This window comes from Eptesicus fuscus, chromosome 13 (assembly GCF_027574615.1).
Source record: "Eptesicus fuscus isolate TK198812 chromosome 13, DD_ASM_mEF_20220401, whole genome shotgun sequence".
NCBI lineage: Eukaryota > Metazoa > Chordata > Mammalia > Chiroptera > Vespertilionidae > Eptesicus > Eptesicus fuscus.
In genome coordinates this window covers 77,718,657-77,745,488 of record NC_072485.1, presented here as the reverse complement: position 1 = coordinate 77,745,488, position 26,832 = coordinate 77,718,657, and the positions used below count along the sequence as shown (strand labels likewise).

Below are 26,832 nucleotides of genomic sequence, written 5' to 3'. Positions count from 1 at the left end.
GTGTTGACCTGTTTTATAAGTACGTATTAGTGAAGACTGCATAGTCTGTGAATTTATATAAATAGTTTGATAAGTTATGAACATCTTTTTACTTATAAAAGGAGGCTCTGATTTTGTACTTAACAACTATGGAGAAAACTAGGATACTATTACTTCCAGAATTTCTTATAGTGGAATATATACTGATTTTGGATTGTTTGTGTGCCCCAGAGGTTAACTACCATTGAAATCTGGTGGCCTAAAGGGAAGATGAGTGAAAGGTTGTTTTTTTGGTACATTAGAGAGCAGAACTAAAAAGGCTGTAGAAAAAATAAAAATTAATAGTGCAGAAGTAAGTATGATTGAATGTTGAGTCGGCCGACTTGGAGAAAGCTGTGCAGATTGCTAGTTGATTCTTTAATTCTCTGTATGTGGATGCATATCTGAACAACAGTGTTAGAGAGACACTTGGACAAGAGAAAGCAGAGCTTGCCTGAGCACGTGTGGCACTCTGAAACCCTAATCAGGGTAAGTAAAGCAGATGTGTTACACTATCCACGAGGCACGTTGCATGGTGGCCTAGTAGTTAATAGGCATTGGTTGGACCTGGGAGAAATCTGCCCCCCCGCCCCCTTTTTTAAATTTAATTTGTTTTTTGTTTTGGTGCCCTGACTGGGAATCAAACCAGCAACCTTCTAGTGTACGGGACAACGCCCAACACCTAACCACCGAGCCACACTGGCGAGGGCAAATCTGGGCTTTCAATCCCAGATGGGGGCAGTGATGGAAGGAACATTGTCAAGTATTGACTCAGTTGGGTGTTTGGGGCTTCCTTTCATGAGAATCATGGTTTTGGAGCTAGAACATAACTTAGAGATTATTGATTATCTTAGAGAAAAATTTAGGCTATGCTAGAAAATGGACATGTGATTCCTTAGGGTTTTGCTGACTACTAGACCACAATTCCAAGTGTCATTTGTTTCAAGAGTGACATCACAGGTGGATCTCACCGAGAGTTAAGAGCAAAGGGTTAACATGAATTATTTCCTTTTTGTGGAGTACATGCCAGTTTTTGTCATTGTAGTAGATGAGGGGGGTAGTGCCTCCTGGTTTTTTGTTGCTGACAAAGATACACAGGGGTTCTGTTGTCTCTGGACCATGGGTAGGTCTCATCTGCCTCTGTTGGCTGTGAGTTCACGAGACCCTGCCCCTTGTGATTAAATAACACTCTTTGAATGAGCCCCACCCCTCTCTTCCTTTCCACTGTGGATCTCTTGTCCTTGCTTTATTACATTGGATTCAACAACTATCCAGGGTAATAAACATCCATCATAGGTATAGTATTTTAAGCTAAGGGAGTTTTCACAGACAATTATGTTTTCTGTCCCCAGTTCAGAGTATGTTATGGAGGTCAGGAGTACTCAGGGTCTAAAATAGCTGGTTTTGAGTTCTGGCTCCCACAGTTTTCCAGCTATGGGAAAATATTAGTGAATATTAAATATAGACTAATTAGCATAGTGCCTAGCTCAAGAGTAATATTTGTATTAATTTTATTGTCACCAATCTTCCCAATAATAATAGAAGTAACTGCAGAAATGACTCCAATATAAGGTGAAGTGAATGCCATGAAGAAGTGAAATGGACTGTTATGGAGTCATAGAGGACTCTGAGGTCTAACTAGTTGTTCTGGGGAAATATAGGGTGATGGTATTGGGTCAGGGGAGGTTATGGAGTTAGTATGCAAATGTGTTGTGTTATTTTTTAAAATTTAGATTATGTTATTGAACTCTCTCTGCCATTATAAAGGTAACTCTGCTTTGAAGCCTCCCATATTAAACCATATTTTCTCAGTATACTGTGCTCTTGAAGAAAAATCACATCTGCTTTGGAGCATCAGTGCGTTTTAACAGATGATTGGTCTTTTTAATTTTGTACTTACCTTCTTTACAAATTTCACATTATTACCAGACAACTCTTCTGTAAAGGGCCAGTTAGTAAAATTGGAAGGCTCGGGGGGCTATATGGTTTATATAACTACTCAACTCCGCAGTTGTGTGAACGAAGCCATAGACAACATGTAAACAAATGAAGGTGGCTGTCTTCCAATAGTTTTATTTACACATCAGGTGGTGGGCTGGATTTGGCCAGTCCTGTGCTAACCTTTTTATTTTAATTTTTAATAAGATCCTATGTTCAAAGAATAATATCAGTATGTGTACAGATATTAAATGCTAAAACAATAATTGTGTACCCACTATCCAGCTTAAGAAATATGATGTTGCCACACCTTTGGCTCCCTGTATGTCCTCCCCAGACCCCTTCTTCCCTCTTCTGACCTCCCCAAGGCAAGCACTCCCCTGCATGTATCATTTTCATGCTTTATTTTAAGGTGTTGCCATCTGTGAATGTATCCTTAGGTAACTTAGTTTTTATATGTCTTTATGTGAACTGTACCCCTCTACTGTTTTTGAGATTCATTTATTCAAATACTAGAGGCCAGGTACACGAGATTTGTGCGGGGGGGTCTCTCAGCCCTGCCTGTGCCCTCTTGCAGTCCGGGAGCCCTCAGGATGTCAGTGGGTCATCTTTAGCGCTGCTGTGGAGGTGGGAGAGGCTCCCGCTGAGCTCTCCAGTCGTGAGCCCCGCTTCTGGGGTTCTGGCTGAGCGGCGCTCGCCCTGTGGGAGTGCACTGACCATCAGGGGGCAGCTCCAGAGTTGAGTGGCTCCCCCCTGGTGGTCAGTGCGTGCCATAGCGACTGGTCGTTCCACAGTTCGGTCAATTTGCGTATTACCTTTTTATTATATAGGAAGGATGTGTACTTACAGTGTCTTAGGCATTAAGACTCATGTTCTCATGCTGGGTATATTAGCAGTGAGGAAAACAGAAAAAAGTGTCTGTCTGCACAGAGTTTATATTTTAATGGGGAAAGACACTTCACAGCCCTGGCCATTGGGATGTGGTTCAGTTGGATCATAGTCAAAAAGGATCGAGTTCTATTCTACCTTCCTCTCTGTAATTTAAAAAGAAAAGAAAAAAAGAATTCACAGAAAAGTTAGATATAACAATCATGTGATCAGCAGGGAGAAAAGTAAAGCAGGGGAGTGGGTAGGTGGGTAAGGGGGGGCTGTTTGCAGATTGAAATATGGTGATCCGGGCGGGCCTCCCTGAGAAAGGGGACCTTTTAACAGGAGGTCAGGGAGAGAGCCTTGTGGCTATGAGTGTGGGTGGGGTGGGAGGAGAGCCTGCTGTGCCTGAGGTACTCAGAGGGCAGGCGGGAGGGACAGAAGGAAGAGGCCAGCCTGGTTGGCGGGAGAGCCCCAGGGAGAGTGGCAGAAGATAAGGTCAGAGGGATTAAGGTGGAGTGGGAGCCCATCACACAGGCTTTCGTTAGTATTTTGTCTTTTTCTCTGAATGAGAGATGGGAAATTGTGGTGTTTTGAGCAGCTGTGTGATGTGAGATCTGATTCATTTTTTTAAAAGGCCCCCCTAAAGCTCTGTTAAGAATAGCTGTCTTGCCCAGCCAGTGTGACTCAGTGGTTTAGCATTGGCCTGTGAACCAGGAGGTCATGGTTCAGTTCCTGGTCAGGGCTTATGCCCAGGTTGTGGGCTTGATCCCCAGTGTGGGGTATGCAGGAGGCAGCCCATCAGTGATTCTCTCTCATTATTGATGTTGCTATCTCTCCCTCTCTCTTCCTCTCTAAAATAACAAAGAAAAAAATGTATATATTTTTAAACAGAATAGCTGTCTTGTGCTGCTGCAAAATAATGGCAGCTGGGACCGACAGGAAACACAGGTGTCAGTGAGAAGCAAACAGTTGGATTCTGGGTGCATCTTGAAAGCAGTGACAATGTGATTTGCTGAGAGTGAGTGAAGGATGATGATACTGGGGATTTTTGCCGCTGTGGAGTTGCCATTTATGAAGAAAGGGAAGACTGGGAGGCACAGGTTGTGGAAGCAAGATGAATTGGGATGGGGATGTGTTAAGTTTGAAACTTTTAGAGTCCACTGGAGACATGTAGGATTAAAACTTTTGAAGTTGGGGAAGATTGGGGCTGAAGAAAGAAATATGAGACACATTTAAGTCCTGAGATTGAGTGAAAGCACAGAGGAATGAGGGCTGAGTCAGCAAGGGAAGCAGGGCTTGTGGTAGAGGTGAACCATGTGAGCCCATGTAAGCAATGCAGCTATGAAGCCAAGGAGAATGTTGTCACGGAGGAGGGAGTGAGACCTGTGCTCAGGGCTATTGCTGTAAGGTCAAGTCGAATGAGGGTCAAGGCTTGTTTGGAGGCTTTGGCAGCACAGAACATTGATGACCTTGACAAGAGCAGTTTCTAGAGGGTGATGCAGGAAAAACCTGGGAAGGAGGGCTCATGAAGAACTGAGAGAAGAGGACCTCAAAAAAAGAAAGCTTTTTATCAGGCTCCAGGACGCTGCAGTGAGATTTGGGACTCAGAAGGTTTTGTTGAGATGGGAGAAATTACAGCATTTTTGTCATGTTGATGAGAAATGATTCTGTACAGAGTGACCAACTTGATGAAGTGGGAGAGAGGGCCCTTGCTGGAGCCTGGCTTTGGGAAGGCCACAGAGGATGGGCCGAGTGGAGAGTCCATAGGCTCTTGAGAAGAGGGAGAGCAGAGTTGGGATAGTGGGATCGGTGGACATTTTCTCCTGTCCTCCCAGTGAAATAGGAAGGCATTGTCAGTGAAACTGAGGGTGAGTAGGGGCTAGTGAGTTGTGGGGAGAGAGAAGGTATGGAATAGTCTACGGTTAAGTATGATAAGAATGTGAGTGGATTAGCAACACGGAATGGCTTAGCTGAGGGGAGTGATCTGAAGGAAACAGCAATTGTGTTCTTTTTAGCAGAGGCAGAGTAGACAGTGCTGTGTTGTGCTGGAGTTTACCCCCCTCGTTCCCCAGCAAAAGTGGCAGTGCCCGAACAGGTCAAGGCAGTGAGTCTACTGGTGGGGCATGAAGTCCAAGTTGGGAAGGGAGGAAGTGAGGGCGTGTCGGTAGTGAGGGCTGTCAACAGTGATGCATGTAGCTGTAGTTCATTCTTGTTCACTTGTATGTCCTGTTTTAGACTGAATACATCTCATTTTATTTTGTCCTATCATTGGAAGGTAGGATTGTTTCCAGCAAAGAAACAATGATATTATGAACAAGTGCAAAACATTTCTTTAGGGTATAGACCTTGCAGGGTAGTGGGACCTGTACATCTTTAACTTTAGTAGCTGGTGCAAATTGTTTTCCAGAATGGTTGCCCAGTTTACCTTCCCACCAGCACTGTTCTACATCCTTGCTAACCTTTGGTGTTGTTAGACTTTCTTTATTTGCCAGTTTGTTGGGTGTGAACTTATATGTCATTTTCAAAAAATAATGTCATTTTCAAAAAATAACAGCTTTATTGATATAATTCACATACCATAGAGTTCACCCATTTAAAGTGTACTAAAAATTTAGTGGGTTTTAGTATATTCACAGAATTGTGTAATCCTCGTCACAATCTAATTTTAGAATAGTTTCATCACCCAAAAAGAAACCTTGTACCCAATAGTAGTTTTCTTCATTTCTGTCTAATCTTAGACAACTATTAATAAACTTTCTCTTTCTATAGATTTGCCTATTCTAGACATTTCGAATCAATGGAATCATACTACATATATAAATGGAATCATACAATATGTGGTCTTTTGTGTCTGGCTCCTTTCACTTAGCAAAATGTTTTCAAGGTTCATCCATGTTGTAGTGTCTGTCACTATCAGTACTTAATTGCTTTTCATTGCTGAATGATACTCCATTGTATGGCTGTACCACATGTTATTTATCCATTCATTAGTTGATAAACATTTGGGTTGTTTCCACTTTTTTCTGTTATTAATACTACTACTATGAGCATTTGTGTACAAGTTTTTGGGTGGAAATATGTTTTTATTTCTCTTGTAAACTTAGGAGTGGAATTATTGGGTAATGTGGTTACTATGTTTGGATTTTGAATAACCAGCTAACTGATTTACAGAGTGGCTATACCATATTATATTCTTACCAACTACATCAGGGTTCCAGTTTCTCCATGTTCTTGCTAACATTTACTATTTTCCATTAAAAACAATTGTAGCCATCTTAGGAGTGTAACCTGTGGTATCTCACTGTGGTTTTGATTTGCCTTCCCCTAATGATAATGCTATTGAGTATCTTTTCATGTGATTATTGGCCTTTTGTATATCTTTAGAGGAAAGCATTTAAAAACGTTACCCATTTTGTTACTTTGTTTTTGCATGGTTTTAATGTTCTTTTCTCTGGTTACTAGTGAAGTGAAGTATCTTGGCTTCTTGGATTTCCACTTTTGTGAAATGCCTGTTTGTCTTTCTATTTTATTTTATTGAGTTTGATTTTTCTTATTTGTAGGAATTAACATTCTGTTTAATAATCTATTAATTATCTGTGTGACAAATAATCTCTTCAGTTTGTGAATTGTCTTTTTACTGTATTTATGGAATCTTGAAAAAGTTGTTATTGAAAGCATGGAATAAAAGGACAAAAAAGGATCTCAGTGTTCTAATCTTTCCTTCTAGCCTTCATGCTATACAGGTAGAAGAGAAAATATATTTTTTGTTTATAGGTAGTTGTCTTTATAAAAGTTTTATGGTTTCTCTTATAAGTCTTGTACATCTTTTGTTAGATTTATTCTTTAGGTATGTTATAGGTGGGGTTTTTTTCTATTGTAAATAAATTTTTAAAGTTAAATTTCCTGTTTATTGGTAAGTGGAAATGCAGGTGACTTTATAGTATGTATCTTACCAAACCCTGGTTCAGGAATTCTGCAGTGAGCACCTTTGACAGATAGGAATGACTTTTGAATGGTCTTATCCCTAATCAGAACTTTTGTCATCTTTTGGTCAAAATTGGCCTTTGAGGTTGTCTAATTATGGCAGCTTTAGAATATGTAGTGGACTCTGTGTTTCTGTTGTAACTAATAAGGACCTCTTTAACTCTGCAACTCAAAGAAAACAAAGTTCGTTTTGAGGAGGGGGAGGAGAAGAGGCAGGAACAGTGTAGACGGGGCATTGTGGAGTCATTGTTTGAAGTTTGTCAAGTGTTTTTCCTAGTAACTGAGAATTGGTTTCTCTTGTTCCTCACGAATTAGGTTCCAGGTTTTTAGTTTCTTTATTAAGAATTGCAAAGATTTTGCCATTTTATGACTTCCAAAGTTTCAGCTGTGAAAGTGCTGTTAAATGGCTAAAAGTGCTGGTTGGTGGTGGTTATTGATGTATTTAATTCTTTAGTATTCTGAAGAGTAGTAGATACTTAGGTCTCAGTACTTGTCATTGTTGCTGAAGATATTTGTTCTGTGTAAGAATGTGTTCTTCACCCTTAAGAAAGGGTTTACTTCCTTTCCCTGTAGTAATTCTTAAAGTGTGGATAGGATGATTTTGCAGGTTAAAAATCTCAAGATTTAGCATTGTTTCAGCATTTCAAATCAGATTTTTGTTATCAATAAAAACTTTTTTCTGAGATGGAAAATATCCTGCTTAGGAAATATTTTATGGGTTCAATGTGAAACTTACTTTACTTATGACATTTTAGATTGTAAAACAACTGAAAGGAAAAATTAATGTGAAATTGAAATTTTATTTGAAATACTCTCTGCATTTTGTTTAGACCAGCATGTTTTGGAAATTCGATCTTCACTCATCATCCCACATAGACACACTTCTAGAAAGAGAAGATGTAACACTGAAGGAGTTAATGGATGAGGAAGATGTTTTACAGGAATGTAAAGCTCAGAACCGCAAACTTATAGAGTTTCTGTTAAAAGCAGAATGTCTCGAAGATTTAGTCTCGTTCATTATAGAAGAACCACCTCAAGACATGGATGAAAAGATCAGATACAAGTAAGAAATTCAATATTCTCTTCAGGGTGGGACTGAAGTAAAGGGGGGTAGAATATTCATTCTCGTTGTCCAGTAATGTCTCACAGCTGCTGCAGACCATTTACAGTGTTTAGATGGTCAGGAGTGACGGGCTCAGCAGAGGACCTCATCTGTTCTAGAACTAAGTCCAGTGAAGTGATGGGATTTTTAAAAACAAGTGTTGTATATTTCACTCAAAGGGGCAAAGTGTTCTGTAAGTAGTGATGAAGTTTCTTAAAATAGTAAGGCCATCTAAGTAAGTATTTTCTCTTCTTTGAAAATAGGAAGATAGAGGTTACGTGACCATCCAAGATCACACAATGAATCTAAGCTGGAGCTTGCGTTCTGAAGAACCTTGCTGATAAAATAAATTCTGACCTTTTGTTAACTGAAAGTAAGGGTGTGTGTCTTGGTGAATATTAGTGTCACTAAATTTAAGCATGTAACACCTTGAATAACTATAGTGGACTTACCTACTCACTAGTTTCACCTGCTTACAAGGAGAATGTTAGTACAGTGGGACCCTTTATCACTGTCTCTATGAAAATGTATACAGACCCCTGGAAACTCTGAATATTCCATATGTATTTGAAGTATTGGGGTTTCAGTTATTTTTCCATCTCCAACTATTGAAATATTTGGTTCACCTCCCACCTTTCCCCCAGGAAAATAGTACAAATTCAGGAACGAAAAATTATTATGTGCTAAATAAACTTCATGGACTAGGAAGAATTATGGTGGTTTATTTTATCCTCCACCCCAGAATATATATATATAAAAAAAACCCTATATATATATATATATATATATATATATGTGTGTGTGTGTGTGTGTGTGTTTTGTTTGTTTTTTTTTTAGAGAGAGGAACATCAATGTGAGAGAAATATCAATTGGTTGCCTGCTATACACACCCCGATCAGGCATTGAACCAGAAACCTAGATGTGTGCCCTGACCGGGAATCGAACCTACAACCTTTTGGTGTATTAGACGACGTTCTAGCCAATTGAGCCACCGGCCAGGGCGGAAGAATTATGTTTTTTAGTTGGTTATCTTTTGTCCTTTCTTTTTAGATATCTTTTCATTTCTTCATGGTGAGAATTTTGCTGTCAGGGAAATAATTATTAATGTTTTTAGTCATGTTCTCTGTCAGCCATGAAGATTGACAACTAGCATTCAATGACAGCCTCCACTCAGAGATCAGTGTCTGAAAAAAGAAAAGAAATTTGGTTTCAGAAATACTAGTGTATTCCCGTTCTCAAGAGATAGACACTGCTACTTTGGAATTCCTGTCACATGTGGGGTGCTGCTTGTTTGGGGCTTATGCTGGTAGGAGACACTGGTGTGGGCTTTGTATCAGACCCTCCTGGGAGGGGTGTGGCCCTCCCCTCTTAACAAGCTCTGAGAACTTGAGCAGGGGACTTGCCCTTCTGGGTTCTGCTTCTTTCTGTACTGAATGAAGCTAATACCTCTTTAACTGGGGAAGTGTAGGCACGCCTATTGAAAGTGCTTATTTTACCAAAAAGTAGTTGTGGCTTTTGTTATGCCATGCCAGCATTTTGGTGGGGGTTTTTATTTGTTTGCGTTTTCTGGTGGTGTTTTTTGTGCTACATTTGAAGTTGCAAAAGGAGGTGTGCCTCTCCTGGACACAGACTTCTGGATGGCACCATTTCAAGAGAGCATAACCTGGGCAGAGCCATTCTCTGCTGTGCTTCTGGCCTAGGCAGTGCCATCAGCTGTGTATGTTACATTACAGCTGGATGACTCAGGCAACAGGATTAGTATAGAGGGATTTTTCCAGTGGGATCTGAAAGCTTTTCAGAGTTAGGGTTGACAATAGTCATCTAAGGAAATTGAGACTGGTGTTTTATAGTTTCTGGATGATGGAGTGATTGCTGTATTTTGTGAAGTTTATAACTATATATTAATTATAAACTCATCACTGTTCTTAGTTCGGTGATCATATACAACGTATTAAAGAATTGTCATTTTACACTAACCTTTTTAATTCTAATGACAGAGAACTCATTTTAAATAATTTAGCATAAATTTGAACTAACAGAACTTTTTTTTTTTTTTTTTTTAATGTAGAGCCAATTAATGTAGAGGCCTTAGTGACCCAATTTGGAACCAGCCATGTTAATTTTTTTAAAAATATATTTTATTGATTTTTTATAGAGAGGAAGGGAGAGGGACAGAGAGCTAGAAACATCGATGAGAGAGAAACATCAACCAGCTGCCTCCTGCACACCCCCTACCGGGGATGTGCCCACAACCAAGGTACATGCCCTTGACCGGAATCGAACCTGGGACCTTTCAGTCCGCAGACCGACGCTCTATCCACTGAGCCAAACCGGTTTCGGCAGAACTTTAAAAATAGGTCCTTAGTAGAAGTATAAATCCAAAAACTAAAATGCTGTTGGTTGGGTCAAAGTTCCCACAGAGGGACTGCGGACTTCTAGAGGCAAGAGGAGAACCAGGAGGGGCTGCTACCCTGAGAGTCGAGGGAAGAAGGGACGGGACAGGACAGTGGGACAGGGCTGCTGCCTACTGGCCAGGTGATGGTTGGTGTTTGCATCATGGAGCCCATGGGCCCTGGATGCCTTTGAGGAAGAATTGGAGACAAACCAGAGACAGCTCTTCAGGTAGTTTCCTAGAAAGGGAGCAGAGGGAGAAAGTGGGAACTACAGGCAGATGTGGAGTCAGGAGAGGGTGGCGTTGGCTTTTACCCTAGATCAGTGGTTGGCAAACTCATTAGTCAACAGAGCCAAATATCAGCAGTACAATGATTGAAATTTCTTTTGAGAGCCAAATTTTTTAAACTTAAACTTCTTCTAACACCACTTCTTCAAAATAGACTCGCCCAGGCTGTGGTATTTTGTGGAAGAGCCACACTCAAGGGGCCAAAGAGCCGCATAAGGCTCGTGAGCCACAGTTTGCCGACCACGGCCCTAGGTGGAAGAAATAATGGTGCAGTTCAGAGGGAAATGATGGTGTAGTGTAGACTGAGGAGGAATGGAGATTGAGTGATGTGCTGTGCTTGAGTGGGTGGATGGGGATGGGATCAAGAGGACAAGTGACTAGTAGCTTTAGAGCAAGGCTGGCTCCCAGGTCAGGGTGCAGTCAACCAGGCTTCTCTTCTGATTGCTTTTGTGTTCTCAGTGCCAAGGAAGGAATCGAAGTCAGAGTATGTGTGGGGTAGGAGCAGAGGCCTTGCCCAGGGGTGAGGTAGAGGGTTTATTGTTTATTTGTTTTTATTGATTTCTGAGAGAGGGAGAGAGAGAGAGAGAGAAACATCAGTGATGAGAGAGAATCATTGATTGTCTGCCTCTGGCACGCCCCCTACTAGGGACCGAGCCCCAAACCCCAGCATGTGCCTGGAACTGGGAATTGAACTGTGACCTCCTGGTTCATGGGTCATTCATTGCTCAACCACTTTGGGTATTTTTGAAACTTTTTAATGTTGAGGGAGAGAGGGTGTAGCCTCAGCCTGTCCAGAACCATAACTTTGAGCCTTGTCTGTAGTGCCTAGGCCCCACATGTGCTCTTCTTAAGCTAGATCACACTTCCAAGTTACCTGCGGGAAAATGGATGCAAAATTAAAAAGATGACCTCTGTGTCAGAATTTAGAGAGTATGCCTACACATTCGATTTGCAACTGGGGTTGAGGTCTGCTGCCTTTTACCAATCCTTTATTTGCCAGTAACTTGCAAATTTCGACAGTTGAGACAGTGTGCCCCTCAAGCCCTATAGCAGCATTTCAGCTCTTCTATAAAGTAGAAAATAAGAAGGAATAAAAACAGCTAACACTCATTTACTCTAAGCCTTTCTTCTCAGTATTTTGTATGTATTATTCTCCCCAGTGGAGTAAGGACTATTGTCTTAACATTACAAGACTTGGAAACTGAGGCCCAGAGAGGTTAAGTAACTTGCTCATGATACAGATTATAAGTGGTGGAGACAGATTCCTAACCTCAATGATGTGACTCTAGAAGTCACGCTTGTAATCACTGGATAATCCTGCCCCACTCCCCTAGCATAATGGCGACTTTATGTTACGGCATCTATATGCCAACACGTGAGGAAGGTTTTAATTTGATTGAGCCACAAGCCTCCAGAAGTGGCTATTTGATAATGTGATTTTTGTGCCCACGCACCTTCCAGTTCTATTGTCTCTTTAGTTTTTTGGGTTTTTTTTTCTCTCTCTCCCTGCAAAGGTTCATTTGGGGACATTTTCCTATTGCTCAGTCTTCTGACCTCATGCCAGACCCCCTCAGGTGCTGCAGCTTTCTGGTCTGATGCCAGTGGCCTCTCCAGCAGGGGCCTCAAAACAGGCAGCCACTTGCTTGTGTATTCTAGCCCCAGTCCTCACCTCTCTCTTTTGTCATACAGCTGCTTCTGGCTGTTCTGTCACTTCCCTGTCCTGGTCAGCATTTGAGCTTCCTATTTCTGATGACTAGATGGTTCTGGATCCTGGCTGCTTGACAGGGAGGAATAAAGAACAGAGAAGTAAACTGTGGGTTGGGGAGAGTACAGTCTACACAGGCCTTGCAGTCTCCAATGCTACTGAAAGCATGAGAAATTGTGGTCAGAGAACTGAGTGCAGGAAATGGATCTACTGCCTGTTTTTCAGAGAGAGAGAGAGAGAGAGAGAGAGAAAAACATCCATGATGAGAGGGAATCATTGATCAACTGCCTCTTGCAGACCCCCAACTAGGGATCAAGCCCGTAACCTGAGCATGTGCCCTTGACTGGAATAGAACCCAGGACCTTTCAGTCCGCACGTCTATGCTCTATCCACTGAGCCAAATTGGTTTGGGCAAGAGTGCGGTTTTTTTATATATAGTTTCCCACCTGGCTCACTCAGGCAGATGCCCTGTTCTCTAGTATATTAGAATATTTATTCTCTTTAGATGTAATATAGATTGAACATTTGAGAAGCCCCCAAAACAACTTTCTAGTACCATTTGTAACCCATATGAAATTAGAAGTGGCCAGTCTAGGGACCTAAATGTGTCTTGAGTACAGTACAAGGTGCTGTGTGCAGTTTCCTGGAAACCAGTGGCCCTCTTGGTTGTCCTATAAGCTGTGCCAGAGTAGCTACTGATGACTGCAGCCCAAGGCTTTTTACCTGTCACATCTTGCCTCATCTGAGAAGGCCATGCCCCTGCAGCTTAACCCCTTCTCCTCCTGGCTCCTCTGAGTTCTAGGTGTGTTCTAGTTTTGTTGGGGGAAATGTATTTCTATTAAAGCTTGGTTTAGGAAGAGTATTTTAGACATAGCAAATTCACTTTAGTGGTTGGACAGAATAGATTGAAATGATTTTGTAATTCTCAGAAGATAATTTTTCCCCCCACAAACTTTTAGGAAGCCTTTCTGATTTGTGTGTTACTTTATGCAATTAAACTGTTAATGTAGATGATGATAACAAGTATCCTATTCTTCTAGGTATCCAAATATATCTTGTGAGTTGCTCACTTCTGATGTTTCCCAGATGAATGATAGACTGGGAGAAGATGAATCCTTGCTAATGAAATTATATAGCTTCCTCCTAAACGATTCCCCCTTGAACCCACTACTTGCCAGTTTCTTCAGCAAGGTGCTAAGTATTCTTATCAGCAGAAAACCAGAACAGGTAAATATTGTTTTCCAAAAGGTAAGTATTAGGGCTGATCATCACTCTTAGATGATCCCCAGTAATTTTGTTGCTTCAGTGTTCTGAGTGTGCTCTAAGTCCAGCTTTTATAAAAGAATATATTTTATACCTTAAGCATTCTAAATGTTTGCTGGCTTAACATTGATTTACACATTAATATGTTCTAACTTTACATTCTTTTCTAAGTGCCTCACATCTCGGTTTTTTAGTAGTCTGTGGTTTTCTCTTTTGACAAGTAGCTAGAAGCATGAGAACGCTAGTATCTGTTTGTGAAGATGGCATGACAGTGCATACTGAGCAGTTGAGTGTGTGAGTGGAGTCCTAGTGACTGTGGTGAAGTAACAATTGTTTTTTCCCCCTGGTGATTACAAATGAAGCTTAAATAAAAAAGCTTTCTTATAAATGTAATTGATTGTTGGTTTATACAAATGTGATTGTTTCTATTTTGATTCTACTAAAAAAAAAGTTTCGCTTGAGACATCTGGGTATAGACTGTCATGTACCTGTTATGTAGCTCTGCTGTAGCGATTGGCAGAAATTCATGCCTTACTGTTATGGCAGGAACTCCCCCACCCCTCTCCTCCTCCTTTTTCTTCTTGTTCTCCTCCTACCCCACTTTGTTTGCTTTTTAAATAATTCAGATGTCCTTGGGAAATTTATTTTCCAAGTATCAGTTGCATGCATGTAGTGGTTCTCAAAAGTGTGGTCCCAGGACCAGCAGCATGAGTACCTGTGAGACTTAGTTAGAAATGCAAGTTTTTGAGCCCCACTCCAGACATACTGACTCAGACTCTGGGGGTTGGGCTCAGCCATCTGGGATTTTAACAAGTCTTCCAGATCAGCGGTCTCCAACCTTTCGGGCCTCACGGACCACCGGTTGGCGACCACTGTTCCAAAGGTTTCCTTAAACCAGCGGTTGCCAACCTTTCGGATCTCATGGACCACCAGTGGTCCACGGACCACTGCTTGGCAACCGCTGTTCCAGATGACTGATGCATGCTACAGTTTGAGAATCACTGCTCTAATCAGTATTGGTGTGAAAAGCGTCTGCTGACCATTGATTATGATCCACTTAGAGAAACAGGCAGCCAAGGAGCATCGAGTCTCAGATGCCCAAGTACAAACTGTCATTCCTGCCAGAGTGCAGCAAGCAGAGGTGTGATGACTGGGTTGCAGGTAGTCAAACCTGTCGGGCCTGGCACCCTTCATGGAGGAAAGCAGGCTCCAGGATCCGCCTTGCTATCTGTACATGTGGAGGGACTGGAACTATTTTAGGCCTAGTGTGTCTATCCTGTGCCAGGGTGAAGTGGATACATGTTTTATTTTAGAGAGGAGGTCATTCTTTCATGTCTTAGCTGAGTAGGATTACCTTCTTAAATGTATTGGAATTGAGGTTCTTTTTTCTTAGAGAATCTTCCCCAAATCATGATTGCTCTGATAGATTGTCTTTCTGTCTTCTGCCTTCTGATGAGAAATAATAGGACTGCTGACTGTTACAGGAAAGTTCATGTCACTCCACAGCCTAAATTACTAGTCAGTTCCAGATTGTTGTAGTGACTACTGAAACAGGTCCTGGTTTTCAGTGTCATGAATGAAAATGCACTTGAGTATTTGTGAGCTTTCTGAGTTTTTGTGTTGGTCTTCAAGGTCAGATATAGTATCTGTGTAAAGATGATGGTATGTGCCAATTAAATGCTGAGAAAAGGGCTCAGTCACTGCTGCTCATTGTGCATCTTGGTTCAGGGCTCCTTGAATGAAAACAAGTGGATTCTGTAGCCTTTGGCCTTTTAGCGCCAGGAAAAGGGTCAAACCGGCACCTCTCTAACCTTTTGGGAATTATGAGTGTAAATAAAGATTTCCCATCACATGATGAATTAGTTAGGATATATGCAGCTTGTTAAGTAATGGAAAAAAAAATCAGGCTCCACCTGGCTTAACCGATACAGACATTTATTAGCTCGTAGAGCATGAAGTCCAGTTGTAGGGCACCTTCATTGTTGGATGACTTAGTACATCAATAGTGTCATCCTCTGTATAGGACATATTGCTGTCCTGGCTGTGCCTTTGGGTTCCAGATCTAGTGCTTTTTCCTCCTCCCTCCTTAACTGTGTTTTTAATACTATTGTGTGATTCAATTGTGAGTGGATTCAGTGTGTATGACTTCTTGAAGATTTATTACAACATTTAACATCATTGTCTAGAGAAGCTACATGGGGTTGTCAATCCTGCACTTAGACCTGGTTCTGTGTGTGAAGCAGGTTTAGTTGGCTGTTAGACTTCTCATGGGATAATAGCAGGATCATGGCTTTGGGGACATATAAACTTAAGTTTAAATTTCAGGACAGCCGCTTGAGCCTTGGTTTCTGCAACATGAGTTAAGCAACCCCACCACTGGGGCTTGAGAGATTTCAGTGAGACTATGTTAGAGCAGCTGCCATGCTGGGCTGCTGCTTCTGGGACTTGTGAATAGATGGTTCCTGCACACAGACAGAAACCAGAAGTACACAAGGGAGTATGGGACAAAACAGTCTCCTTCTTCTTCCTGTACAGAAAAGACCCAGGTGGCAGGGATGTAACTTTATTTCTGTCGTCATGGTCTCGGTATACTGTCAGCCTCTGCCACAGTCACTCTCCTTGTGTGAATCTGATCAGGTGAATTGCTAAAATAAAATCCACGTGATGTTTCTATAGCAGGTGAGTTAGTCACTTTGACTGATAGAGAAATCTTAATGTTTTGAATTTTTTTCTCTCACTGGCTAGAGTATAATTAGGATTTTAAATATGTATCTGCAATTTAGTGCACAGTCTAATAATGGACTTTCTTTATGTTCATAAACTGAAATGGTATATCCTCTTTCTCTGAATTTATAATTAATGAAAGTGAACAGAAATGAAAGATTCTGTGATGGTGTGTTTGTATTAGGGAATATGTGATAATTTGGGAGTTTTTTCCCCCAAAGGGTTTTTGAATAGCATAACAATTAGCAGGCCTCCCAACTTGACATCTTGTTATGAATTCAACATTTGCTGTTCCTCCACTCACAGTGGTGATAGGATTTTGGTGGGGGCAGGACTGGCAGCATTCTAAAATTTCTAGTTCTCAGGTTACATGTCTTTCAGTTTTGGTTTGTTCTCCTCTAGATTGTGGATTTCTTAAAGAAGAAACGTGATTTTGTAGACCTTATTATAAAGCACATAGGAACTTCAGCTATCATGGACTTGTTGCTTAGGCTCCTGACATGCATCGAGCCTCCACAGCCCAGGCAAGATGTGCTGAATGTGAGTAGAATTATGACTGTCCTTGATTGGGGTGAGGAGAGGCGCATGAACCCACAGGCCACTGTCTGCTGGGGTGGGATTCCACGGGTTGGTAGAAGGTTATCTGGGAAACTAGAGGGTAGGGGCCAGGGTGGGGAAGAAGGTTGTTCCGAGATAGGAAGAGATTCAGATTTTGCAGGATTAAGGTTTCAGATGTGCACACCCCTGGGTTTCTGGGATGCTTCCTTGTGGGGCCTTCTGTGTCCTTTGCTGGCTTGTTTGTCAGTGGGGTAAGAAGGTAGAATGGGCTGAGGATTTGTCTCAAAGCTGGCCAGGTAGTGAAAGCAGGAGTATGACTGTTATGAGCTGCATCCATTTGAGATGCTTTGAGGCTTCTTTCTTGAGAAGATGGTCATATCACAGAGTTATCTCTACAAGTTGAAAAGAGGTATCTGTATTTCCAGGGAATGAGGCTTCAGAAGTAACTTTCTAAGAGCCTGGGATAAGGAGAATGGAGCTTATTTCCAAAAGGGCACATATTTAAAAACTTGGGGAGATGATTATTTTAGGATATATGTGCCTCTTGAGCAGGATTTGGGTGGGAAGAGGGAGGTGTGAGTAACTTGAAGTTTCCCATAGACCTTTGTCTTTGCCTTCTTGTCTTCTGACTCTTCCCTGTTGTTCTCTTCCTCACCTTCTTCCAGAACCACTCCCTAGTTCATTCCATCTTAAATACTCAACCTCGAATCTTAGAACTTCTTTCTTTCTCTGGAAATGAGTTTTATTGGGAATGCTAATTTTAATGAAAGGAGAGACAGGAGCATTTGTCAGGTGATGCCCCAGGAAAGGGGATGCTCTGCAGAAGTGGGGTGTTTGTGTGAATGGAAGGATCTGGGCATAGGCGTGGGGCTGGATATGTAGAACAAGGTAGAGGAAAACTGAGAACCGTGCTCCTGTGAGGAAACCAGTTGGTGGACCTAGGGAATGTCTTGGGCCCTGCCCATGGAAGGGCCCTGAATTGGAACACTCGTTCCTTTTAGGTATGTTTTTGTATATGTGAAGAAAGGTTGAGGATTCCAGGGAAGACTGTTGAGGACAAGGGGGAATGTCACCTTTATATTTGGATTATTACAGGAGTAAATTTTCAGTATTGTTTTTTAGAAGGAATTAGAGGGATACAGTGACAGGTAGTTAGTAAAGGCATAATTTAGGGAAAGGGTAGCTAAAAACTCCTAAATGACTTACTTTATTTGGGGGCCCACTATGGGGGATCAGTCAAAAAGTGTGCGTGATATGTAGCTACTTGTTAATAGCTATGAAGGCAGTAGGGTGGGGGACTGACGAGTGATGGTCAGAATCCTCCACCCCACCCCCTTTATACAAGCATTACCATCCTCTGTTTTAGGAGACACCATAGTTACTCATGGTGTGGTCCCAAACATCACCTGAGAGCTTGTTAGAAACCCAGAAACTTGGGTCTTGCCCTGCCCTGATGAGTCAGATCTGCACCGAACAAGACCCTGGGAGGGTGATTCCTGTGCACACCGTAAAACAGAGTTTAAACTGTGAAGTTGGGCCTCTACCTTTGTTCTCCCTAATAGCTATTGTTCACATTTCCTTTGGCATGTCTCCTTAAGAAACTGGGGACAGTATGGACAGTATTAGGGTTTCTCTCTATACCTTTAGTAAATTTAGCTATCCCCCCATCTCCTTTAGCCTTTTTTGGGGGGTGTCCTTTCTAGGTATTGAGCATCTCATTTATTATGGTGTTTCTGTTCCTTGAGGAACTGGTATTACACAAGCTGAGTTCTTACTTATTCTTCCTTATTTTCATCTCATGTTTTCATTCACAGCAGTATTTCATGTGTGGCTGAAGAAGAGACTTTCATAGCCATGATAATAGCTCTTTGCTAACATGACAGGGTAGATAAACTGCTTCTGTAGTGCTGCCCCCACCAAGGCCCCCCTTCCCCGCCCCCATGTTTCCTGTGATTGTTTTGGCTTCTTAATCTAAAAGTTCATAATGTGTTTTAAGCCAGAGGCTTAATACTAAATATTGCTTTTCTCAGTCTTTCTGAAGCTCTCCTAATGTAAATACTCTTTTATAGAAAACGTATGAATTCCATCCCCCAACCTCCAGTAACCAAAGTTCAGACCCTTTTAGTACTCAGTGAATTATCCCATGGCTAGGAAGCTGACGTATAGAATTTTCATTATGTGGGCATTGTAAGTTGGGGAGTACTTAGTACTGTTGGCTACTGTTAAAATGATATATTCACTGGCGTTTTCCTTGGGGGACTTTTAATTTCCTGTAGTGTTCAAAGTCCAGAGAAACCTGTAACATTCTACTTAAAATGTGATGGATATTTCCAAGTATGTTAACCTTCATTGGGGCTTGAACAAGAGCCACGCATTGCTATGATCACTTCTACAATGTGTTTTACAGTGGTTAAATGAGGAGAAAATTATCCAGAGGCTTGTGGAAATAGTTCATCCATCGCAAGAAGAAGATGTAAGTTCCCTTGTCTGACTGTAAACTGATTTTTTTTAAAAAAGAACCATGTTTATTTAGGCATAGAGCGTAATTGCATGAAATGTGAAATGGAGGGCAGGTAGAACAGTGATAACCTAGCATTCTTAAAGTTGCCAATTTTCTAAACACTAAAGGCTTTAAAAATACTATGCTTAATATTTTTTGCTGATACCCAGAAAATTTCCAGAAGTGTGGAAAGCAGCAAAGTCTGGTTGTAGCATTCTCCTTTCCAGCACCCAGATTTCATGCTGAATCTGCTTGCCTTTGTTACAGACCTCTGTCCATGCTTGCACATAACATGGCCACATCTGCATTTGTGTCAGGGCCTTGGTCACTGTTGACTCTGTTGAATCCCTAGAGTGACGGGGTCTTGGTGCTTGTCCTTCTTGGCCCGGACTTTATGCTCTGGCAGGCTTGGCTTGGTCCTGGGTGCTGAAGATGGACTTGGCATTAGGATTGACACTGCTTTGCAGTTTGAAGATTGAGCTCTGCTGAGGGGCCGCCTGTCAGGATGGGGTCTCGGGGATCAGCTGGTATGGCTGTGTCGAGGAGGCTAGCACTATGCTTCTCTGCTGCTACTCTTACCACCTTCAGTAGTGGCCTGAGTCATGTGGAATTTTCAGCATTCAGCCATTTCTACCTACAGACATGACAGTTCCATGCTGTTCAACTTAGTCTCTATGAAGGAGTTGGTTTCAAGAAGATGCAGGATATATCATGAGGCACAGGGGCACCTCCTGAACCCTTAGGCTGCTGGTTAGACAGGAGAGTGCAAAAGAAGGAGCTGTGTCACCAAAGGGTGTGTTCTCATGAAGGCCTGTTTTCGATTAAGATGAACCTAGCCCCTCCCCTTCACTCTAGTCCGTTTCAAAACTTCGTACCTGGAGTTTATCTAAATAGGCTTAAAAAAATATAAAAGAAAGAAAAAAGAGAAGAGCTAACTATTAAAGGGGTTGTTGATTCTCCATCATTCTTTTGGGGGCAGTGTATTATTGTTACTGTTGACATTGAGGACACATTCCAGTGTGTCAGGTGCCCAAGTGTGAGGACCCTGCTTAGAAGAAGCCTTGAGTCTAAGGGAGGTAATCTTCCCTCCTGTGGCTTGGGAGGTAGATGGTAGGTGGTTCCATGCGATGGGTATATGGAAAGTGATGGCAGGAGCATGGTCTGCCCATTCACAGGAGCGTATGGCTGTGGACCAGACTTGCTCCTCACTAGGTTCAGGTTCTTGAGCAGAAGAACTTGATGGTTCAACAGGATGTTATACCTAACTGCAGGGTCCAGGCGAAATCAAAGGAGAAGCCCCGTTCTGCAGCAGGTTTTTTCCAAAGGACAAAGTGTTTGGGGCATCAGCACCTTCCCTACTTGACTTGCAAGAAAGTTAATTTCACCCTTTGGGACAGTCCTATTGATATTTCTGTATTAAATGATAAATTACATGCTAAAATTGTACTGCCCGATTTATATTTATTAAGGAAATGTTAGGCTCCTGATTCCAGTCAGTGGATTTTGATATCCCGGTGCATGTGTCATCTATGCTGGAATATCATTGTTCTACCTGTACTGCAGGTGATGCTCAGTCTTTGGGCACTGAGATTTTAGTGTGTTCCTGTAAGGTAAATACACTATACAGTTGGGATAAGTGTAATATTTTTTACCCATTGGTATAGTCCTTAAAGCTGTATTTGCTTTTTTTTTTAATGCTAATAAAAGTATATGTTTTGGGGTGGTTTTTTTTTTTTTTTTTTCAAGAATGCAGTTGTAGTAGCTTTTCCTTTCCAAAAATTCTATCACCTCTCCCCACAAATAGCAACATGTACTGTGCAGTATTGTTAAGTCAAGCTCATTAGCTTGGCAGAATAAAAAACTCATGCTTTTTCCATATGTTATTTATTTTGAGCTTGACTTTTTACTCACTGCATCTTATGGCCAGTGTTAATTTGTGTCATATCTTAAGCAGTTTCCTTCCTAACTTTTTATAAATTTGACTTTTGACATGTTTTATAGTTAAAATTGTACTTTTTTCCTTTAGCGGCATTCAAATGCATCACAGTCACTTTGTGAAATTGTTCGCCTGAGCAGAGACCAGATGTTACAAATTCAGAACAGTCCAGAGCCAGATCCTCTGCTTGCCACTCTAGAAAAGTATGTTTAAAGTTCAGTTTTTGTCCTTTGTTCATATTGATGCTATTTGATGTGTTGCCATTATGAGATTGGTAAGTGTTGGGAATCACGTCCATGGAAAATACTATTTTGGGTGGGTGAGAAGGTAGGAAAATTGCTTGTCTGATCCCAGCCATTGGTAATTCCCAGTAGAGACCCAGAGGGTAAGAATGTAAGTAAATGACATTTATATGTAGACTCTGAACTTTTCAAAGTTCAAACTAGAATTCTTTAAAGCCATTGTAAGATGGCGTAGCCACATCATAACTGTACTCACAGTCTCCACGAGTTTTGATGGAGAATTTCTTATGAATGCACTAATTTGACCTATTTTAGTGAGTAATTTTATCAGAAGCCCTTTTTAGGGTTTACTCTCCTTTTATAGCTGACTAAGGGCAACCCTATCAGACCTGATTTGAAGGGGATACATGTCATGTATGTTTCATTTCTTTGTACTGGCGTCTGCCCTTTTTAGAAAATTCTTAAATGAGCAGCCATGTCATGTTCAGGTTTCAGAAAACAGCTGGGGGTGGTGTGCTGTTTTGAAATTGTGAGTGGCCACCCTGCGTGTACTAGGTTTTTCCAGATTCACACGTTTTCAGAAAGAGTCCTGACCATTAAATACGGGCATATGTTTGACCTGCATCCATGCAGCTGAAAGTATTTTAATAAAGAAAAACTAGGCATTTCCCCATTTAGATGGTTAGTTGGAAAGGTAGCATTGTTAAGTATGAAAGGCTGTTTTGTTTCAACTTACTGCTACTCTCCTTCTTTTTAGTGACTTTGTCAGTCCTGTTTCAATCCTCCTGTATAGTGAGGCTCATTTGCATCTTTTGGCTTAACACCTTGGAAGGCCTTTTATTAAAATAAACATGTGTATGTATTATTTACTTGGCAAGTTTGACCCAAGCAAGGAACAAATTCGAGGCAAGGTATCTTGTTTTAAACTCTGTCTTCTGAGAAATAAAGTTGTAATTCCCAGAGTGTGTGATAGAATGGGAGGAGTTGACTAGCTCTCTCAAGTAGCAATACTTAAAGAGATTACTCGCTTTTGAGTAAAATGTCATTTTACCTGCCCCATTCAGTAGTTCTTGGCATTACGGCATATGCACTCCTTTTATAACATGTAAGACATTTCATGTTCAGATACTAATAATTGCAATATTCTTTGAATCATATAAAACTGCCATTTGAGTAGATTAAAAAATATTGAATAGCAACTATTTCATATGGTTCATGACAACACTGTCCAAGAGAAACATAATAAAAGCTGCATGTAATTTAAAAATTTCTATTAGTTACATTAAAGTAAAAAAAAAATAGGTGAAGTTAATTTAAATAATGTATTTAATAGGTTAAAAATAATATTTCAACATATTCTCATCTTAGAAAACTGTTACTGAGCCTACAGTTAGTTTTCCATATCTGCAGATTCCCTGTGGGTTCAACCACCCATGCATCAAAAATATTAGGGGGGAGAAAGTTACGATGTTGCTGACGTGGCCTATCTACTAAACGTGTAGACTTGTTTTCCTTGTCATTATTCCCTAAACAATATAGTGAAACGATGATTTATGGAGCATTCACGTTGTATTAGTTATTATAAATAATCTGGAGATGTAAAGTATACAGGAGGATGTATGTAGGTTATATGCAAATACTCTACACAATTTTATATAAGGGACTTGAGTGTCCTTGGGTTTTGGTATCCTCGAGATCCTGGAATCCTTGGATACTGAGGGACGACTGTATACTGTAGTCTTCTCTTTTTTTTATATAAATATAGACTATATATAAAGTTTTGGAAATCCAACATGTTTTACACTTAAGACAGATCAATTTAGACTAGTTACATTTTGAGTGTTCAGTGACCACATGTGGTGAATGGCTCCTGTTTGGACATCACAAGTTCACTCTGAATGTCAGACTGATCACTAGTAATCACTGAGTTCTTTAACGCCGCTTCAGTCCTCTGTTCACACAACTCTGCTTGAACCAAATGGGGGATCTAGCCACTGGAGCCTCTGTGTACTAGCTGTTACTTTTCAGGCTGTGTCTTTAGTTCTGGATCAGGCAACTATCTTTTGATGCAGACAGGTACATTCTCAGAATTCATACCATTAAATTTTAGTTGGAGTAGGTTTCTTCAAATACATGGATCTGATGAGTCGGGGGTCCCACTATGTCACTGAGTTAAACCTTCCCTGCACTTAGCAGCAGGGACACTTCCTCTGCTTCCCACACTCTTCTTGAGAATGAGAACCAACCCCCTTAAATATCAGACATACTCCTGCATTATGGTGGTTCTTTTAGTATCTGTTGATTGAGAAAATACACAGAGACAAAAGGCTTCTTTCTGTGAACCTAGTAAGCTTATTAATCATAATAGGTCTTTTTTACATATTTGATAAATTATTATGTAGAAATATAAATATTAGGACAATCTACTGACAATACGTAGTAAACAGATTACCTAATCTTTATATTATTATGCCAAACAACTCATAGGTTGGGTAGCACTGTGTGTGCGCGCGCGCACACCATATGTATGAATATAAGTTAGCATTAAAGGAAAAGTTTGAAATGAGCTAAAGTTAAAGAGAATGATAAAGATGGGTAGGGGTACCAAAAGGTCTCTAAAAAGTGGGTTCAAGTGTTAGATAATGAATATTAGCTTGGGAAGCAATCTGGGCTTAAAGTGATGTATTCAATTTAGTGGATCTGGAAAATTTTCTCAAGTTCAAAAATTCCTTGAAAGATAGTTGTGTTAGAGAGGGTTGGACTGTACAGCTCTTAATTCTTAATACTAATGAACTTGGAATGAGTTGGAGTTTGATTCCTGTTCAGCCAGTAGTTGTATAGAAGTCTTTCCTCTGCCTGCCCATAGAAAAAACAAAACAGAAGTGAGCCGTTGTCTCAAATACATGGGTAAAGACCCTGGAATGCTTCATGCACCAGACAGCTCATACCATTAGTTCCACTGATGCTCATCCAGGAACTGCAGTTTGTTTGCTTTTTAATGTAAAAATGAATATCTTTTCTCTCATGTGTAAATAAACACCTTATTAAAGAATATGAAGACATTCCTTTTATCCTATTTGGTAAGCTCAGTCCCTTGGTTTATGATTTTGAAATCTGTATTCAGTGATACTTGTATGTTTAGATAAGACTCAGAATATGGCTCAGCTACTATGTTACATCTTGACCATCAAGTGTTTGCAGGTTAGTATGTCCGTTTTGCCCGTTAGTAGAATGCCTTTTGGATGTAGTAGAGATGGAATTTGGTGCAGCCATGAAACAGTGAGGGCCTCTTCGTTAGCCGCTCGTTCAGGCACAGTGTTGATGAAAGTATGACAGTGCTCCCTGGTAAGTAAGGTGGACACCTGTAGTCTGACACTGTCGGCACCCCTTTTCCTTCAGTACCCCTGAGGTTGCTATTTGAAGAATATACATATTTTCTGTAAAAACAACAACACTGTCCTCCAGAGCGCAGTCCCAGGCCTAAACTCCTATTTACCCTGTAGACTGCCGTGCTGGGTGACTGTTACAGTGCTGTTTTAGGTAGAGGTCTCGAGTGATTTTAGTGCAGGTGTGGGAGTACCTGAACGCTACTACCTGCAGGGGAATCCTGAGTTAGTTTAGATACCAGTTTTATTTGCTTCCCTCAAGTGAAAAGAGATGCTCTCCTCCTCGCTGCCCTAGGCTGGCAAGGGACCTGGTGTTAGGATACAGTGAGCACAGCTGTGCCTTGGGATGACTAGTGTGAGCCGCGGGGCAGCCCAGTTCCTTCCTTAATCCACATGGATTCTGAAAATTACTGAGATCCTAAACAATGGAGGCTTTCCTTGAGAAAATCCATGTAAATTTTTCCTAGCAGGTTACCTTACATTTTAACTGTGACCTTGCCTGTGTGCAAGAGAGCTGTAATAGGAAGCGCCTGCAGAAAATTCTTTTGGGGCAATAGTTCAGTCAGACCCATTTCACTGCTACCACTTTATTTTGATTTATGAAATTTTAAGTGTAGAGTAAAAGGCAATAATTGATGTTCTCTTTTACCTGTTTTAGATGTTAATTATACATTAATGCCTTTGTAGCTTCTAATTAGCCTTTTTTAAAATTTCCCTTTTTTTGTGGGGGTGAAGGGTTCTAGGTCTTACTAGCCCACCCCACCCCCCAGCTACTGCCACCACCACCACCACCACCACTCTGGTCTGAGTGGGAGGTGATGTCCAGTCTTGAAATATTTGTTGGCTCTCAACAAGTTTGGCAAAAGGAAGCAGGGCCCAGATGATTTTGTAGAGGGAAGGAGGGGAGCAATATATATATGGAGAGTTACATTTATTGTAAGCAGGATCACTTGCCTACTTTAATAAATGTATGAAAAGAAAATACTGTTGAGTGAAACAAACATGCACAAGTGACAGTGAATTCTTGTATATTTGTCTCACTGGTACCATGACCTTTTTCTCTGAAGTTGTTATTGGTGAATGATGTTACAATTAATACTTGACTGTTGATTTGTTTCCCTAGGCAAGAAATTATAGAGCAGCTTCTATCAAATATATTCCACAAGGATAAAAATGAATCAGCTATAGTCAGTGCAATACAGATACTGCTGACATTACTTGAGACACGACGACCAACGTAAGCTTTTCTTTTATATCTTACAAAATGCCATTTAGTTTTGCTTTGAGATTTTTTAAAAGCTAAGAGTTGAGTTGTTGGTTATAAGCTACAATATCATGCCCTTGAATTTCAGGTGCTGAATCTTTTTCTGCTGTATAAACTATAAATAAGTCTTATGTGAATGCAATACATAGGGATGCAGTTGAAAAATATCATTTGGTGAATACTCTTTATTGGCAGTATTTGGATTCTGGACATTTGGGTTTTGTAGTACTTACAAAAATGTAAGACTAGCCAAGGAATTTTGAGCAAGACCAGTGATTGAGATAAGTTGTCTCCTGCATATTACAATGCATCATTGATGAAATAATATAGGGCAGCGTGATACTAGTATTTGTGATAAAGTTTATATGCATGATTAAGTTTATGGGTTTTTTTGTTTTGTTTTGTTTTGTTTTCACTTAAGCAGGAAAGGTGGTTGTTCTATAAATATGGCTTAGGAAGTGACTCACCACTTGGGGAAAAATATGTCTATACCTATTTTACATAAAAATGAATTCCAGTTGAATTAAATTAAAAACACTAGAGGAAAAGTATGCAAACATTCAAAAGAATTATGGAATTGTGAAGAACTTTTAAGCATTTCTCTTTAGACAGAAACTGTAATGAAAAAAGCTATATTTGGCCACATAAATTATTAAACCTCC

At 40.7% G+C, this 26,832-nt stretch overlaps 1 protein-coding gene across 1 annotated transcript in view; it reads left to right on the top strand.

Annotated features, from left to right (window-relative positions):
• PPP6R3 (protein phosphatase 6 regulatory subunit 3) overlaps positions 1 to 26,832 on the top strand; it is a 75,895-nt gene that overhangs the window by 5,306 nt on the left and 43,757 nt on the right. Inside the window, exons 2-7 of the mRNA XM_054724646.1 lie at positions 7,641 to 7,873; positions 13,338 to 13,524; positions 16,687 to 16,824; positions 19,250 to 19,315; positions 21,369 to 21,481; positions 26,030 to 26,143. Of these exons, the coding sequence (XP_054580621.1) occupies positions 7,641 to 7,873; positions 13,338 to 13,524; positions 16,687 to 16,824; positions 19,250 to 19,315; positions 21,369 to 21,481; positions 26,030 to 26,143 (851 nt within the window). The remainder of the gene's footprint in view (positions 1 to 7,640; positions 7,874 to 13,337; positions 13,525 to 16,686; positions 16,825 to 19,249; positions 19,316 to 21,368; positions 21,482 to 26,029; positions 26,144 to 26,832) is intronic.